At 33.0% G+C, this 17,848-nt stretch overlaps 1 protein-coding gene across 1 annotated transcript; it reads right to left on the bottom strand.

Annotated features, from left to right (window-relative positions):
• Positions 1-5,551: 5,551 nt before the first annotated feature.
• LOC115978407 (probable polyol transporter 6) lies at positions 5,552-7,958 on the bottom strand. The gene is made up of 2 exons (XM_031100425.1): positions 7,580-7,958; positions 5,552-7,379 (listed from the first exon to the last, which is right to left on the bottom strand). The coding sequence occupies exons 1-2, from the start codon at positions 7,842-7,844 to the stop codon at positions 5,989-5,991; spliced, it is 1,656 nt and encodes a 551-aa protein (XP_030956285.1). The 5' UTR covers positions 7,845-7,958; the 3' UTR covers positions 5,552-5,988.
• Between the last annotated feature and the right edge of the window lie 9,890 nt (positions 7,959-17,848).

Below are 17,848 nucleotides of genomic sequence, written 5' to 3'. Positions count from 1 at the left end.
ACAATCCAAACATTTTAACTCTCTCTCTCTCTCTCACACACAACATCGACTCCAAATTTTCTATCTCTCATCCTCCTCGCAATGATCGAAATGAGATTCAGATCAAAGAGCCCAAAGTTAAAGCTTCCAATAGGGGTTTCAAGATGACTTGGTAAAAAGTTGACGGGCAATTATCGATTAGAACTTAGCAGCCCTACAAGAAGTTAAATTCATGCTAGAACCAAGTATCTTCAATTTTTGGGTGGAAGCAAAATTGCCTAACACACATCCAAGATCTTCAAGCATCCTTGTCAATCTTGATATGTGTCAAGCGTATATGGGTGAAGCAAGGCTACTACTTGCAAATATACTTGTAGGCATGGTTGTCAAAATTCCGATCTAAATCCTACGATCCTACGATTTTACGATCTCACTTGCCCAAATGATCCGGATCTTTTAAGGATCTTTACGATCGTTCAAGATTGGTAGGATCGTATGATTCTGACAATCCCAAACAACTTTGATTTCTTGTAATCTTCTTTAACTTGACATAAGGCTTAATTGGACCTAAATGAAAAATAAAATCTCAATAGACTAAGTTTTTCCACTCTAATGTAGAGAGAGTGTCAGTTGAACCCAAATAAAAAATATCCCAATAGAGTATCACATTTTGAGATTTTTGACCTCTTTAAATGATGCTTACAAATGGATGTAGTGATGTATGGTAATTATATTAATAAATGTATAATTTATGTGATTATTTAACATAGCAATGTGTATTTTCTTGTTTTTTTTTTCTCAAATAATGTAGGATCTTACGATTCACGATCCGATCCTATAATCCACGATCCTACATAAGATCCCGATTTTGACAACCTTACTTGTAGGAAGTGAAATTTTTTATGAAAATTACAAATTGCTATGTCAAGATATAGTGACCAATCCTTAAATAACATATGTCAATAAATTGGTTAAACAAAAGATAAAATTTAGTTACAAAATTAGTTGTAGCTTAAGGCTACAAAATTATTGAATATCATTAACATTACTACATATTTTGAAAATCTAACTATTGGATTGCATATTCTTTATGCTCTTAATACTCATGTCAAATTTTATGTCAATCGGATATTATTTACTATATGATCTATAAGCTTATATTTTATACAAACTTTTAAATTACAAAAACTTGCAATTTAAACAATTTATTGATGACATAGTATTGATCTTTAATTTTATAAAAATTTTGCAAGCATGTAGGATATAAGAAGAATATGTAATGCAATGGTAAATTTGTCAAAATTCACCTTTAATAAAAAAATATTAAGTAAGATTGTAACTTTATACTACAACCAATTTTGTAACTAAATTCTGTCCTTAAACAAAATACCAAAGAACAAATAAGATGGTGCCATATGTCATCAAGGTTGACACCACAATGGCAAATTAAAAATTGCCATATTATCTAATCAAATTTAAACACATAACAATCTAGAATTTAATTATCCTTGGCAAAGATTATACTATGTGTGATGTATTGATCAATGCAACATATGTTTGAATTTGATTAAGTAATCTAATATATCGTACTTAAGTTTTGTCCTTATTAATAAAAAAAAGTATAGTTGGTTTCAAGGATTAAGTAATCTAATATATTGTACTTTTTTTTTTTTTGAGGGGGATTATATTGTACTTAAGCTCGGACAGGTTCAATCATTTAAACTCCAAGGAATTGCTACATTAAAGTCTTCGAATATAAACAAAATTCAAAAAGCATTCATTCAAATTACTCTTCTTACTATGTTTTTCTTAGTGGAAACATTTTTAGTCAAAATATTTTCAAGTGTTTAGTGTGACATAAAATTTTTCAAGCACAACCCCCAAAACTAGTGCCTCCCAGCCACTGAAGAGGGGGTGAGTGTGGTTGTGTATTTTTGTAAAATATTTTACCAAGGTTTTTGTTGGTAAAATGTTTTTTACAAAATTTTAAAAAGGATTTTATGGTCAACTAAAAATATTTTCTATTTGACCAATATTTCACAACAAAATAAATATTGTAAAATGTTGAAAATATTTTTCATTAAACATTTTACAATGAAACAAATGGAGCTTAAGTTTCAAAGTTCTATTTTTAAGGTTAGAATTTCTATTGAAATCAAGCTCCAAATGCCTTCAAGAACTACAAATCATTGAAGTTTCATGATATTCAAACTCTAAAACCTTTACGAACTTCCACCCATAATCTTTTGAATATGAAAAATCAAAGAACACAAAGAACAGTGAATCTCTAACAAGCACATTGCCAAAAATTCATATGTACTTTCATTGTGAAAATTTTTATCCATTTTTTGATCAAAGTGGAGAAGAGATTCTATGCTCAAATCAAGACTTTGTTTGAATAATTCTTGAATCAAAGAAATTTTCAAGAAGATTGACAGAGAATTGTACTTTTATAAAAGAATGTAAATACAAAGAATTTTATCTATTCATTCATCAAATGCAAATTTATATTTGTGAATTAATTTCAATTTTTCTATTTCCAAAATTGACAGGTTTACAATTCCACAATCCCCTTTTGTCCTCTTTTGATTCTGTTAAAAACATTTGTAAGAAGGTTGCACATGCATTGGCATAATTTTTCCTACGGGTTATTAACATAGGTTTCAATTTGAATGGAGCATCTATGCTTGACAGGAATTAAGTGGTTAAAGCAGTGACATTTTAACAAATGTGTTATGCCTAAAATGATAACTTCATCAATGCCAAAGTGATATACGTAGTATTACGCTTACCATCACATAGCATGAGATCAATGAGTCCACACCAAAAATTCCATTTTTTTACTTATTTAAAAAAAAAAAAAAAAAATTTGTACAATTGGTATAACCCTCATCAAAAAAAATTTCTCAAAAAAATGCTACATAAAATAATATTACAATAACAATAATTAAGATAAATCTTATGTGTGTGGGAGATATATAAATTGCATTCCTTCTAATTGAATCAAACTTCCATGTTCAATCATAAGCTCATCAATTTATTTATTTTTTTTTTATTTTTTTTTTTTAACTTAGAAGACTTCAAAAAGCCTAAAAAACTTTTTTTGTTTTGGGGAAAAAAAAAACCCCCGAAACTCAGACAAAGTTTTTCTTCAAACCAATTTCAATGAATCTCCTCAAATCCATTAGGTGGTAACTCCTAAAACTATCTCTGTGTATTAATTATAAAAAGTCACATAACTTATTAAATGGGTCATGTGATTAAAACTAGGGGTAGGACCCTTTTTTTTTTGGGGGGGGGGTGGGGGGAGGGGGACAAATTGTGGCATTAACATATTAGTCTAGAGAAACCCTCACACACACAGGTAGGAGCACACGAGTGCACACACACGTATATATAAACCTTAATATTTTAATATTAAAGTAAGTTATAATTTATAAATATATTGTATACAAAATTGTTAACTTTGACTTATATATATTCACTAAATTATTTTTTAGGAGAACTTATCATCTTTTAAACTCCATTGAATATATAAAAATAAATAAATAAATAAAATAAATTGTCTAATTCAATATAAAGCATGTACAAAAATATCAACAAAAAATAACTTAGTGTCACCTATAAAAATTATGCATGATAATTTTTTTTCATAGAATTAAATTCATCTTTTATGTCTTCATAATGAAATTCTTAACATTTTCATTTTTAATATAAATTACAAAATTGTCAATCAAAGTGAATAAATTTTTTTTTTAATGGAACTGTTGAATTCTCCAAAAATATGAATGATTCAAATTTAATAAATATACAATAAAAATAAGCAAATTTGAGAAAACAAAAACTAACTTGTCTCTATAACTATAGACAATTGACAAATTCCTTTTTTTTTTTAAGAGCACCACTTAAATTATATTTGGCGAAAACACCATTTTGGTCCCTATATTTTGGTGCCAGTCAATTTGATCCTTGTTATTTTCAACTCACACTCAATTTGATTCTTACTGTTAACTTACTAATAGAAAATGCTTACATAGCAAACAGTGTGCACTGTTGACACACTTAAATATGTAATTAATGTAATGTAGAAGATTTGGACCAACTAAAAATTGCCACATCAATTAAAAAAACACAGTAAGCTGCAACTCAGCTAATCTGAGTTTTCAACCCCAGAAAGATCCCACTTCACCCATGACCCAAACAGCCCAATTCATCACTTGTCAATCAAACTCAACCTTCATCTTCATCTTCATTGCTACGCTACTGGCCACCGACTGACTTTAGAAGTCTGTTTCAGATCAGAGTGGACGTGTGGATATTCAAATCATTTTCCCTTTAGATTTGAAATTTTGCTATGTTGGATCGACCTGTGGAACCCACTATCAAGTGGGTTTATAATTTCACCTAGATCACATCATCCATCACGGCAGTTCTGAAGAGGCTAAGGAGGTGCCATTTTGAAATTTGAAGAGTAACAAACATTTACTACTAAAATCATTTATATAGGTTTATCTTATGTTGACATTTTGATACGTATATACAAATTTATCATTGTTACTAGTTTAATATGAGAATAAGAATGAGATAAACACACAAGTATCGTAGAAAAGAGTCCAAAAAATTATAAACTCATAACCGATAAAAGTCATTTAAAGGATTATTCCTACATTTTGATACATTAAAAATTCATTAAGTGATCATAGAAAACTGTCCACAAATAAAACTTTTGAGGGAGTGAGACTTGGAGTTTTTGGAGCGTGATGTGTTCCCAGATCTTTTGACGGCATGGGTGCAGGATGACTTGGAGGCACCGCTAAGAAAGTTGCTGAGTTATGGAAATATCGGCACCAGTGGCAAGCAGCGTAGCAATGAAGATAAAGATGAAGTGGCCGAGAACGGGTTGGTTTGACAAGTAATGGACAGGGTTGTTTGGGTCATGGGAGAAGTGAAATCTGTCTGGGTTGAAAACTCAGATTAGCTGAGTTGCAGCTTACTGTGTTTTTTTAATTGATGTGGCAATTTTTAATTGGTCCAAATCTTCTACGTTATATTAATTACATATTTAAGTGTGACAACAGTGCACACTGTTTGCCATGTAAGCATTTTCCATTAGTAAGTTAACGGTAAGTACCAATTAAGTGTGAGTTGAAAATAACAGAAACCAAATTAACGGACACCAAAATGTAGGGACCAAATTGACTGTGATCCTAAAATGTAAGGACCAAAATAGTATTTTCGCCATTATACTTTTACAGGTTAAATCTTTAAAGTTTTTAATAATCATATATACTATATATGAAATTTAAAATTTAGAATTTTGGGAATTAGGTAGCTCCACCCCACACTAGTACACATGCATAATTTAATTAATCACCACACAGTGATTTGGAGTACTTGTGCTTTGCATCTTGAAGTTAAAACATTTTCCAAAAACTTGGGCCTTCAAATTTGGGATCTATGATGGCATATGCTTGCATCCAAATGAAAATGGAAAACAATAATAGTAAATAGACACAAACACACAAATAAACTTGTATTTTTTTTTTTTTTTTCATAGGGATACATGCACCGCATTAACTCATATACAATAATAAGAAATACTGATTAAAAAAAGTAATAAGCAATGCTCCAAATACAAGCAGATCCGCTCATGGAAACAGCCAAATAAATTTAAGAAAATTCAGTTGTATTTGTAAGCTTTATCCAACCCTCGCAATAACACGTCAACCATCCAGATATCCTAATCAAAGAGTCCCGGCAATGCTAACACATCAAAATCCCAAAATTTATACATCCTATTCGAATTCCACTAATAAATTCCACTAAATCAAGCCCCTTCCTTTTCTACATATTGCTAAAAAAATTTCCCAAATACCAAAGATGGCATGGCATGCCACAAGCCCACAACACCCTCAAGAAGAATTTGTTGTCCACTTTCTAATTTTTACATGAAAAAAAAATAAAGGCAAGTAGGCATAACTTGGGTATGTAATATGGTCAATTTTTGTACTAAGAAACAAGGACTTTAGGGTTCTCAACAACTTCATCCTCAAAGAGAGCCTCAATCTCTTCCAAGCTCTTTCCTTTCGTTTCTGGCAAGTAGTAGTAAAAGAAAATAGTACCCACAACCATTATTCCCGCAAGAGCAAAAAACATTCCCCCAAATGATATCTCCCTAGAAATGCTTAGAAATGTCATGGCCACCAACCCACTCACCAACCTGTTCACTGATATAGCCAAGCTTGAACCTTGGGCCCTCAACCTCAATGGGAAAATCTCTGATGAGTAAACCCACGTTATGGGCCCTAGCCCAATAGAGAAGAAGGAAACAGCAGCGCACACAGCCACCACACACAAAGCAATCGCCCAGCCGGGTGAGCCATTAGAATACTCCAAATACTTAGAGCCCAGGCCTAGCCCAGCTAGTGAGATAGCCATGCCAGCTGAGCCTAACAACAATAGGGGCCTTCTACCAAACCTGTCCAAGAAGAGGGCTGATACCAAAACAAAAAAAGTCTTAGCAATACCCATGATGACTGTAACACCTACAAGCTGTTTCTTATTGTGAATCCCAGCGCCCCTAAACACTTCTGGACTGTAATACACAACTGCATCATTGCCAGAGGCTTGCATAAAAAAGTTAACCCCAATTGCAGATATGAGAATCCTGCGGACGGGCCTAGATGGTCTTAACAATAACTCTTTCCAAACACCTTGTCCACGCCAGTTACTTGAAGAAGCAGCTTGGCCCAAAGAGGAACTATCAGCTGGGCTTGTACTAAAAACGGAAGCAGCTTTCACTATTTCTGCAAGTCTCAGTTCAGCTTCTTCTTTAGTTTCTGAGGTCTTGATCAAAACTTGCCTTGCTTCACTTAACCTGCCTTTCACAACCAACCACCTTGGTGACTCTGGCATTGCCAATACACCTAGTGCCACAGCAATAGCGGGCAGCGCTGCAAGTCCAAGCATTAGTCTCCAATTTATGTGCTCTGGGAGACCTGATAAAGTATAGTTGGCAATGTAACCAAGCAGAATTCCAACATTGATGAAGACTTCAGGGAGGGAAGTGAGAAACCCTCGTGTTAGAGCTGGGGATAGCTCAGCTACATAAACTGGGGCAATCATAAGAGAGTAGCCAACACCAATGCCAGCAACTACCCTTCCAAGCATAAGAAACAGGAACGATGGGGCGAGACCCATAAGAAGCGCACCTATTAGAAATGTTGCTGCTGCTAGGATAATGGTGTAACGCCTCCCAATCCAATCAGAAGTCTTACCTGAGGCTAGTGATCCTATTAAAGAACACACATTTAGAGAACCCACCAAGATCTCTATTTGTGTTGATGAAATATCGAGGTTCTCCCTGATGTAAAGCACTGCACCACTCATTACCCCAATGTCTGCACATGGAAGATAAGATAAACCCCATAAGTTACAAAACAAAATCTTCCAAAGAGAGGCCTTTAACTTGATAAACTTTTCAGATTAGATTCTTTCTTGGCTTGTTTTTGTGGACATAATGGAATTAATTGCAGAAAAATTATGGTAAATATGGAAAGCTAGAAATGATTTTTATATATAAAGTATAAATCAATCTTACCATAGCCCAATAGAATAGAGTTTGTAGAAGCCAAAATAGCACCACCAAGTGCATATTTGTTGAGATAAGCCTTTCTCTGAACTGGAGCACCTTCTAGGAGCTTGTGTTTTTGGGATTCAGCTTCAGTGGCCACCACATGTGATGCTCCTTTCCTTCTTCTTCCATTCTTCAGATCAGTTTCTACAGGCAAAGCAGATTCTGAATCAGGAAGTAGGTGGTAGTCCTCATGGTGCGTCTCTAGCTTCTGAGTAGAAAGGAATTGCATCTCCGATGAATATGGAATGCAAGTGTTCGGCTGATTCTAGAAAAGAAAAACACCTTCTAAAGGAGACATCTTTCTGTACTTATTTTATAAAGATAATACTATGAAGCCGGCCTTGTTTACCAAAAGACTAGGAAGCCTTTTTAGTCCATATTAACTTGATTTACTAAAATGACTTAGGTGAGCAATCAAAAGGGTGTTTTTTTTTTTTTTTGGTGAATCCAAAAGGGAGTATTATTTAATTGGAAAACATTATAAGATTAAAAGCAAAATATATATATATATATATATTAAATGCTTGTGAAATTTAGTAACGTAGTACTCTCTTTTTTTACCAATTACTATTAGTATCAAATCAACAGGTTAATAGGGTTCAAAAAACAAACAATTTAATAAATAATTTTTTTAATTGTTTTTTATTTTTTTTTAAATTAACACGTCAATTTATATAATCAAATTTTTTGGTAATATATATATAATATAATTAATACTTTAATTCTAATATGTCTCAATTTTCTTTTTCTGGCCTGTTTCTCAACACAAAAAAAGAATAAAAGCTATTCATTTTCAGGGTAAAAATAATGGGGATTCAATTTTTACTATTTGACCAAATTATAGGTCATTGAAAATGCCGGAGAAAGAAAAGGAAAGAAAGCAAAGCATCTTTTTCTCTAAAAATGATAGAGAAGGTGCAAGCAATGATGACAAAGTGCCTTCGCCACTTTATCAAAAGACTCTTTCTCACTTTCACTAAAGTAGGCAGCAGGCCACGATGCCTACACACGCCTCTTCAAATATTGCAAGTAATTCTGGTAAATATAAAATAAAAATATTGCAAGTAATTAGATAAGATCATTAGACAAACAACAATATAAAAAAAGATTTTTGGTAACACCATAAAAAGACGAGGACCAGGCAAGATTCTTTGATTTAATAATAAACTTAAAAAATTAAGAAAAATCTAATTCATAACTTTTATTACAATTCCTTACCTGAATAAATGGATAAAAAGTGGTAAATTTAATTGGTTAATAAAAAGTATTAAGTTAGCGAGAAAGCAATAAATATCAAATTACAGTTAATCACATAAAAATTTTTTAGCAAAAATTATAAGTTTATTTGTGGTAAAAAAAAAAAAAAAAAACTCTGAGATATTTGTTGTTACAAGATGAGCTGGATGTATAAACGTAAAGTCACCATCAACTTTATCATAAACAGGTCACTGAAACAGCAATTCATAATTAAAACAGGTGCAGATTTAATTATTAATTTTTTATTGTAAACTTTTGTTATGTTTTTAGTTTTAATAATCTATTATGTAGAAAAGACGAAATATATTAATTGCGTAAACGCCTTGTATTGAAACAGATTTAATTATTAATTGCGTAGCATCTCTCTAATTTCTTAGCATATTCTCACTTCCCACGCGAGAAAGAAGCATATATGGTGTGAATACAGATCTTAACAGAATATTCCATTATATATTTAAAAAGAAAATTCAACGAAAGCAAAACTATGACTACTATAATGAATCCAGATAGGCTTTGTCCTATTCAGCCAACAAAATAATATTGATAGGCTCTATCCCTATCCCACGCTTGTGCTTGGCGTCAGTCTTGGGCCATTTCATTTGACAGTTGCTCTTTTATATTGGAGACAACTTTTGTTGCTTTCTTCTAGTATTTTGTGGTTTTTATATAGTACTGGTTTGGGCGCTTGAGCCTTTGAGAAGAAGATTAAGATAAAATTTTTAATTTAAAAAATATAAAATTATGTACTTAAAATTTAGAATAATTATTTAATATATAAATATTTATTTTTCATTACAGTTTTTTAGAACCTATTTGTTGTGAAAAAAATATACTTCTTTAGGTCTTTTGTTAAACTGTTCTACTTTAACTAGTTATTCTGTTTCTGAATAGAATTATGTTTAAATGTCTCCGTGTTTGATTCAAGATATTTTATTTGATGGAATTTGTACTTGGTGCCTTTAATAATCTCAAGAATACAATTATATGATATATTTTTTTCTATCTAGCATTTTTTCTTCCTTCCCTATTCCTTATTCAAAGTGGTAAGCCACTTAAATTGCAATTTCTTTGAGCTATTGCCATCTTGACAGTCACATTTTGTCCATGGCTCAAGAATGATCTAATTTCATGAGTAACAAGATTTATGAAGTACAGAAAAAATTAGACAAAGGCTTCCACTTATATGGCTACACCAAAAGGATAGCCGTGTATGGTCCAAAACCTTCAGCAAGAAGGCTTATTGGAAAAAGAAAGATTGTTAAGGATCCTAGACTAATGACAACAAAGGATCATGTTCCTATTTATCTTCCTATTTCATACTGTGTTCTATGTAGTAATTATGGAGTAATCCATGAGCATGAGCAGTATGAGGATAACTCTGATCCGCTAGATTATGATAACTACGTGAATACAGATTGATAGACAAACAGATATGCCAAGCAAGACAGAATGCTTTCCCGAATAGACAACTGGACAGACAACTGTGATAGATCACTATTCACTAGCGACATATCACTATTCACCAGCATGCATGAATAGCTTCCAGACAAATCCAAGATAGTCCAAACAGATGTTCCTACTGTTCACTAGTGTTAGGGGCGAAAAAGTTTTCCTTCCGACAAATGAGATTTATGTTGGGTTAGGGGCCTAAATCGAAACTCGACGATGGGCTTGAAGCATAGCCCAAAGGCTATTGGTGAAGTTTTTGAAGAGTTCGCCCTCTTTTTATGCCTTGGGCCTAGGATGGGACTGATAAGAGTTATGAGGTGGCCCAAAAACACTTCCTATAGTAGACACGTCAACACAATAAAAAGCATACTACAATAAAGAAATAACCCAGCAATAAAATATTTTAGCAGTAAAGTATTCCAACGGTAAAGTATTCCAGTAAAATGAAACAGAGCAAAATAAACCTCTAGTCGTTAACTATTCATAGATTTAGGAAAGTATCTACATCTTCAAACTTATCATCTGTGGAATCTAGAGAAGAGTCTTCTAATACAATAATATGAGGGAAAAATTCTATAGTAACAGTCACGTCATAACCTTCAATAGTAAATGAATAAACAAATACCATAAGTTCCATTATAGCAAGTAATGAGAAAACTTAGTGTGAGATGAAGAGAGAGAGAGAGATTCCAGCTAGCGTAGCAAGATCATTATGATGTCAGAGCATGCTCGTGGATATAGTATATGTAGTAAGTAGAGAGGGTCATTTTGAGTAGTATGAGTAGTGAGTGAGAGTGTATAGAAAAGTTGCAGGAGCTTTTTGCTGGGGACAAATAAGTGTTTATGAGTAGAGTTATGAGGGATGTTCATGAGCTAGGAGCTAGAGAAATTAGTTTCTAAGCTTGAAACTAAGAACTCAGTGACTCAGAACTTTGCTAGAGCTTGGAGAAGGCTTAGACAGAAAAGTTAAGGAAGAACTTTTTTCTATTAGTGTGTCTCTTAGTCTGTCCTGATCCCCCTTGAAGTGTTAATGGAGAGTTCCATTTATAATTGGGTTTAAGGGGGGTAATTAGCAAATACTCTGCTAAATCTTCCTCAATCTTCAAAAAATCCTTAGAGAATCGTTCCTAGGATTTTGGCCAAGAGTGGTAAGCTCGACTTTTAGAATGTTCTTGTTGTTTTGGGTAATAACAGCTGGGATTCTGGCTTAGCATTAAATGCTGATTGGCCTTAGCTAATGGGATTAAAGCATGTATTAGGCTAATAATCTTGGTTTTGCTACTGCTAGAATCAGAGCTCCCTAGGACAGGTTGCATCACCCTAAGCCAAGTGTCAACCTTGGAGCCCCTTGCTGGGAACTCTGTTGGAGATCCTTTTGGTGCCCTCCAAACTACATTTTCCTAAGTTTCCCCATCTGGATTCATGTGCTTGGTCCATGAACTAGAAAGTACACATTTTTGGCAAGATAATGAGCTGATTTCAAGTTGTTCTAGAAGCTTTCATGGCCTAGTTATGGCTGCCCTTAGTTTTTGACCGAATGGGTTGGAGAAGAAAGGGAAAACAACTAGCTGAAGTCTTCCCAGCTTTATGTCACATGAGAAATTATGGAAATGAACTTAGCAAGGAAGGGTTTAACCCTTGCTGGACACGTGTCCTTTTCTGATCTGACTGGTCAAGCTGGAACTGATGGTGATGGGCTCCAGCTGTCAGGTTGTACTAAAACTTGACTGGACAGCTCATGTGAGCTTCAGCTACTGGGACTTTCATGTGAACTGGGTTGGCTCAACTAGGCCTTGTACTTGAGCTTCTTTGGGCTTGTCCATCCCTATAAGATGAATAGTTTTGCCATGGGTGATATACATGGGCTTTTGTAGTTAGTTGTTTATGGGAAAAAAAAAAAAAAAAAAAAAGCATAGTTCCCATAAATTTTGTAAAAGAAATATTTTTGAGAGATGAGTAATTTAAATTTCCTATGAGTTAGAGACTTTAATTTATGAAGATATGTTTTTGCCAAGAAATAGTTTTGGGCTTTTAAGCATAATGTAATTGTTTTTGCTAAAATAATATTTAGGCTTTTGTAAATAGGTGCCAAAGTATTATTGGGCTTTATGAATAGTTGCCAAAAATAATATTTGGGCTTTGTAAATATGTGCCAAAATAGTATCGGGCTTTATATGTAATTGCCAAAATAATATTGGGCTTTGTAAAATGGGTGACAAAATAGCATTTGGGCTTTGTAAAATAGGTGCCAAAATAATATTGGGTTTTGTAAAATATGTGCCAAATTAGCATTTAGGCTTTGTAAAATATGTACCAAAATAATATTGGGCTTTGTAAAATAGGTGACAAAATAGCATTTGGGCTTTGTAGGATAGGTGCCAAAATAACATTTGGGCTTTGTAAGATTTTGTAAAATAACATTTCGGCTTTGTAAGATTTTGTAAAAATATTGCCATGTAGTAACGGGCTTTTAGAGGTGTTGTGTAGCAACGAGCTTTTAAAGGTGTCGTGTAGTAACGGGCTTTTAAGAGGTGTCGTGTAGCGACGGGCTTTAAAGATGCCATATAACAACGGGTTTTAAAGGTGTCGTGTAACAACGGGTTTTAGTAGTGCCGTGTAGCAACAGGCTTTTAAGAGGGTTTAGTTGGGCTTTTTGGATTTTTCCCACAAGGTAAATGATTTTGGGCTTTTTTGTGGAGATAGTATAATTTCGTGACCCAATTTGGTAGTAATGTGATAAGTATTTTTGTGGAAAGCCCAATTTAGATAATATGTAGGATATAATGGGTAGTACTTGTGAGAGGGCCCAAGGTAATTTATGGGGCTTATATAGAGAATATTAGCCCAATAACATAGAGAATATTTGAGTAATATGTGGGAAATATTTATGTGGGCTCAAAATAACTTATGGGCTTGTGTGGGTATTTTCTAGTGAGTGAGCTAATGAAATTAGGGCCCGAAAATTTGTACCTTACCAACTAGCATGTGTGAAAAGAGACCTGATAGATTCCTAAGCAAACTACTACTCATCAATAGTAATATTCTACAAGTTTCCACCGACAGATTAACTTGAGTTAACTTTACTAACTCAAGTTACTTTTGAAGACTTACCATGGTTCATTTCATTTATAAAATAACAGACTTTGAAGACAAAAGATAGGTTCAAGTTCTAGGTTCCAATTCTCAAGTTCAAATTTAGAAGTTCAAAGCTTAGGTCCAAGATAGCTCTCTCTCCCTCCAAAAAGACTTTTGTAATCCTTCCCTTTAGACAGAATCTTGTAATCCTGTAACCCTTCCCTTCAGATAGAATCTTATAACCTTTTAGTTTCTAGGATAGTTTTACTTTGTAATCTTGTAACTCTTCAAACAGCTTTATTTTCAAAGCTTGTATCAAAGACAGGAGTTTGTTTTCAAGTAATTAAAGACAGAAGTTTTTATTCAAGTAAGATTTTACTAGTTTCTGTTTCATATTCCATACTCCATTTTAACTTATTTTGAATATATCTATTTTGTTGTTTTCTTCTTTATCATCTATTTTATCATTGTTTATGCTTCCATATTACTGTTGTGCTTTCTCCTGGGTATGTTATGGTATCAGACAAACCCAGGAAATAAACTCATCTTGACAGTCACATTTTGTAAGGCTGTCGGTTTGGTGTTTATGGGAGGAAGTTAGACATAATTGATGAAGACAAAGAAAAAGGAATAGAAAGACAACAAGGCAATAGTACTCAAACCAACTCAAAAGAAACTCTACGTAAAGAAGAAAAAGACATAGAAAAAGAAAGAGACATAATGAAGAAAGAAAAAGAAAATGATAGTCTAGTCAACAAAGGATGGAAAAATGATAGTTCCAAGAAAAATGATAGTTTTAGGGAAAAAGTTGATGAAAGACTAAAATCAATTGAAAGATCTATGATCTATACCCAAGATAATGGTTTCAGAATTAGCTAAAAGATAGAAATTTTAAATTCACCTTTAGATATAGATAGAAAATGAGACATAACAGTTTTAAATAATACTGAGTTATCAGACAATGAGAAAACTGACAAACACACTAGAAATACTATTTGTCATATATGTAAATAATATGGACATACTAAGAAACAATGTGATAGACATAATAAAATTTTTAAACAAATAAGTAAATTAGAGTTTAAGAAAGATGTAATAAATGAATTAATGAAAATGTTTGACGTTAAACAGAAAGAGATAGACCAAGTAAAGAAAAAAGAGGAACTAAAATCAACCAACCCACTTAAAGTCAATAAAAGAAAAAGGAAACAAAAAGACATAATAATGAAATTGATAGAAAATCTACCCAATCACCTAAAAGATAAAAAAGACTATTTACTAAAATTAAAAGAATCTATAGACATACCTGATGGTGTTATAAAATGAGCCTAACTTCAATCTCGTCCATAAGGCTCGGCCAAGGGAGGAATGAGAAAACGGACAGTATAGAGCACGCCCGTTCGTGATAAGCTCATCCGTCCAAAAAGAAGGATTGGACGAGCTCATTTTGTTCTGAGCATGCCCCTCAAAGGCAAGCCTTGAACAACCCCCACATTCCTACCAAGCACAAGAACCGAGGTTCATTATTACAAACCATTTCCAATAACGGTTATGGAAAACAAGACCAAACGATGTAACTTCCATAGTGGTTATGGAAGTTATCACCAAGTCTTCCGAGCTCCTCAATGTTAGGGGAAGTTATTAAATAAATAACCGTTTCCATAACTCTATATAAACACTTATCTTCGACAATTAAAGGTAAGTTCTGACTTCCTAAAACATAACCCCCAGAAGTTTGGAATTCTATATTTTTGGAAGAGAGAGACTAACTTCATCATTGGAGGATTTATGGCTGGTCAACCCCGGTCTCTTCTGATCTTTGTTTTCTTTTTCAGGCCCTCCAAATTATCAAAGTCCGCATCATCCGACTTACTAATTTTCAGAGAGTTATCAATACCTATTGCTTGTATTAAGTGTAAGAAATATGGACACCATGCTACGGAATGTGAAAAATGAGAAAAGGCTAAGAAAAGAAAAGATAAAAAAGAAAAGACAAAAAAGAAACAAGGAGTAGATATAAAATCAGTAACCCTACAAAACTTAATGACAAAAGTAAAAATAGTAAAACAAGAAATTAAAGAAGATAATTCCACAGACATAGATGAACAAAAAATTGCAGAAATAATAAATTTAAAAGAATTTTCTAATCCCATGATAGACCCCCTATCATTAGAAAAAGATGCTCACAACAGACATAATTTCTTGAGCTTAATTGACAAAGTAATTTTTCAAAAATGGCATACAAAAATCACTCTAGCAATTAATAAAGAGTTTTCTTTGACAAAAATTGCTTTAATAGACTCAGGTGCTAACATGAATTGTGTACAAGAATGATTAATACCTTTAAGGTATTATGAAAAATCATCTGACAGATTAGCTCAGGCTAATAGAGAAAAGCTCATAATTAATTATAAAATACCTAATGTTCATATATGTAATTGTAGGGCTGCATTTTGGATCCTGGGCCCAAGGTATGATTGGATCCAAGCCCAATACAATAAATTTGTAGAGAGTGGGTTGAAAAACTAAGTTTTAATGAATGACTTAACAGTTGGAATGGATTTTTAAAGATAATCAAACAGAAATGAACTAGATTTATCTAAGTAAATTTGTCCTCGACCCAATCCGAGGAGGTATATTCTAATATATATTGATTGAAAATGGTTACAGATATGGTTCAAGCTACTACAGTGCTTTCTCTTCCAAATTTTCGACCTCTCTTCTTAGGGTCTTCCCTCTAATTTATACTATCTTTTTCTTCTCATCTTTACCCTACACGTGGACAGCAGATTACTCACGTTGATACTTTTCCCATCAGCACCCTTCTGAAGCCTAAGGTTGAAAAACACTATTTCGAGATCACTTCCTCATTAATGCGGCCAGAGGGTTAGCTACAAAGTATTTAATGCGGTGGTAGCAACTTTCTCTTAGATATTTTTGAGCTTCCCTCCCTTCTGTACGTTCATAACTCACCTCCTTATCAGTAGAACTTCTTGGAAGGTCACTTTGAACGATAGGATATACATTTGGTTTGTGCTTCGTTTATCCGAGGAGATACTCCTCCTCGGACCGCCTTCCCCAACATTTCCATTTGCAACATATTCATGGGACTTTAAGCTTAACGAACTCACTACTGTCTAGATGTCCTCGGACCAACTAACATCCTCGGACAAGGTCTAAGGCCCAATATATAATTTTGGGCCCTGATCCCTACAGTAATGATGGAGTATGCTTTGAAACTGTTTTTGTTTTAATTAAAGACCTTTCTTCTAAAAATTTTTTAGGGAATCCCTTTATGGCCTTACTTTATCCCTTCTTGACAACAGCCAAAGGAATTAAAACTAATGTGTTAGGAAAAGACATATTTTTTAAATTCATTTTACCACCTATCCTGAAAGAAATCTATTCACTAGATAATATTTCTATAATAAAAGAAATTGATAAAGAAAGAATTTACAGGAAAAACAGACATTTGTTATCCTTAAAGTCAGAAATAATATATGAAAGAATTGTTGATCAATTGACAGATCTTATATTAAATCATAAAATAAAAGTATTCAGACAACAGATTAAGACAGAAATTTGTTCTGATCTCTCTACTGCTTTTTGGCATAGGCACCGACATATAGTACAATTACCTTATGAAAAAGACTTTAATGATAGACAGATACCTACTAAGGCTAGACCAATACAAACGAATAATGAAGCAAGTCTCCTTGGAGCTGTGCTGCTTTTTATGTTAATAAACAGGTAGAACTGGAACGAGGACTTCCAAGATTAGTTATAAATTATAAACCTTTAAATAAAGCATTACAATGGATAAGATATCCTATTCCCAATAAGAAAGATCTACTTAACAAACTTCACAAAGCAACCATATTTTCTAAATTTGATATGAAAAGTGGATTTTGGCTGATATAGATAGATGACAAAGATAGATATAAAACTGCTTTTATAGTTCCTTTTGGTCATTATGAGTGGAATGTTATGCCTCTTGGCTTAAAAATGCACCTAGTGAATTTCAAAACATAATGAATGATATATTTACACATTTTACAGACTTTTCAATTGTTTATATAGATGATGTTTCAATTTTTCTAAAACAATCGATGACCATTGGAAACATTTAGATATGTTTGTTAAAGTAATTAAACATAATGGATTAGTTGTATTAGCCACTAAGATAAATTTGTTCAAAGATAAAATCTGATTTTTAGGTCATAATATTTACAAGGGAACCTTAAGCCCCATTGACAAAGCTATTCAATTTGCAAATAAATTCTCGGATGAAAAAAAAGATAAAAACTAGTTAGAAAGATTTCTTAGCAGCCTAAATTATGTTTCAGATTACTTTCAAGAATTAAGAAAGATATGCAGACCCTTGTATAAAAGGCTAGAGAAGAATCCTCCTCTATGGACAGAAAAACATACTATGATAATCAGATAGATAAA

This window comes from Quercus lobata, chromosome 2, assembly GCF_001633185.2.
Source record: "Quercus lobata isolate SW786 chromosome 2, ValleyOak3.0 Primary Assembly, whole genome shotgun sequence".
NCBI classification, from domain to species: Eukaryota; Viridiplantae; Streptophyta; class Magnoliopsida; order Fagales; family Fagaceae; genus Quercus; species Quercus lobata.
This window is presented reverse-complemented; position numbering and strand designations above follow the sequence as displayed.

Bases quoted from the DNA above. Each gene is read 5' to 3' on its own strand.
- LOC115978407 (XM_031100425.1), bottom strand. From the start codon at position 7,844: ATGCAATTCCTTTCTACTCAGAAGCTAGAGACGCACCATGAGGACTAC. The intron at 7,380-7,579 runs GTAAGATTGATT...TTCCATGTGCAG, and splicing joins CTCTATTCTATTGGGCTATG to ACATTGGGGTAATGAGTGGT.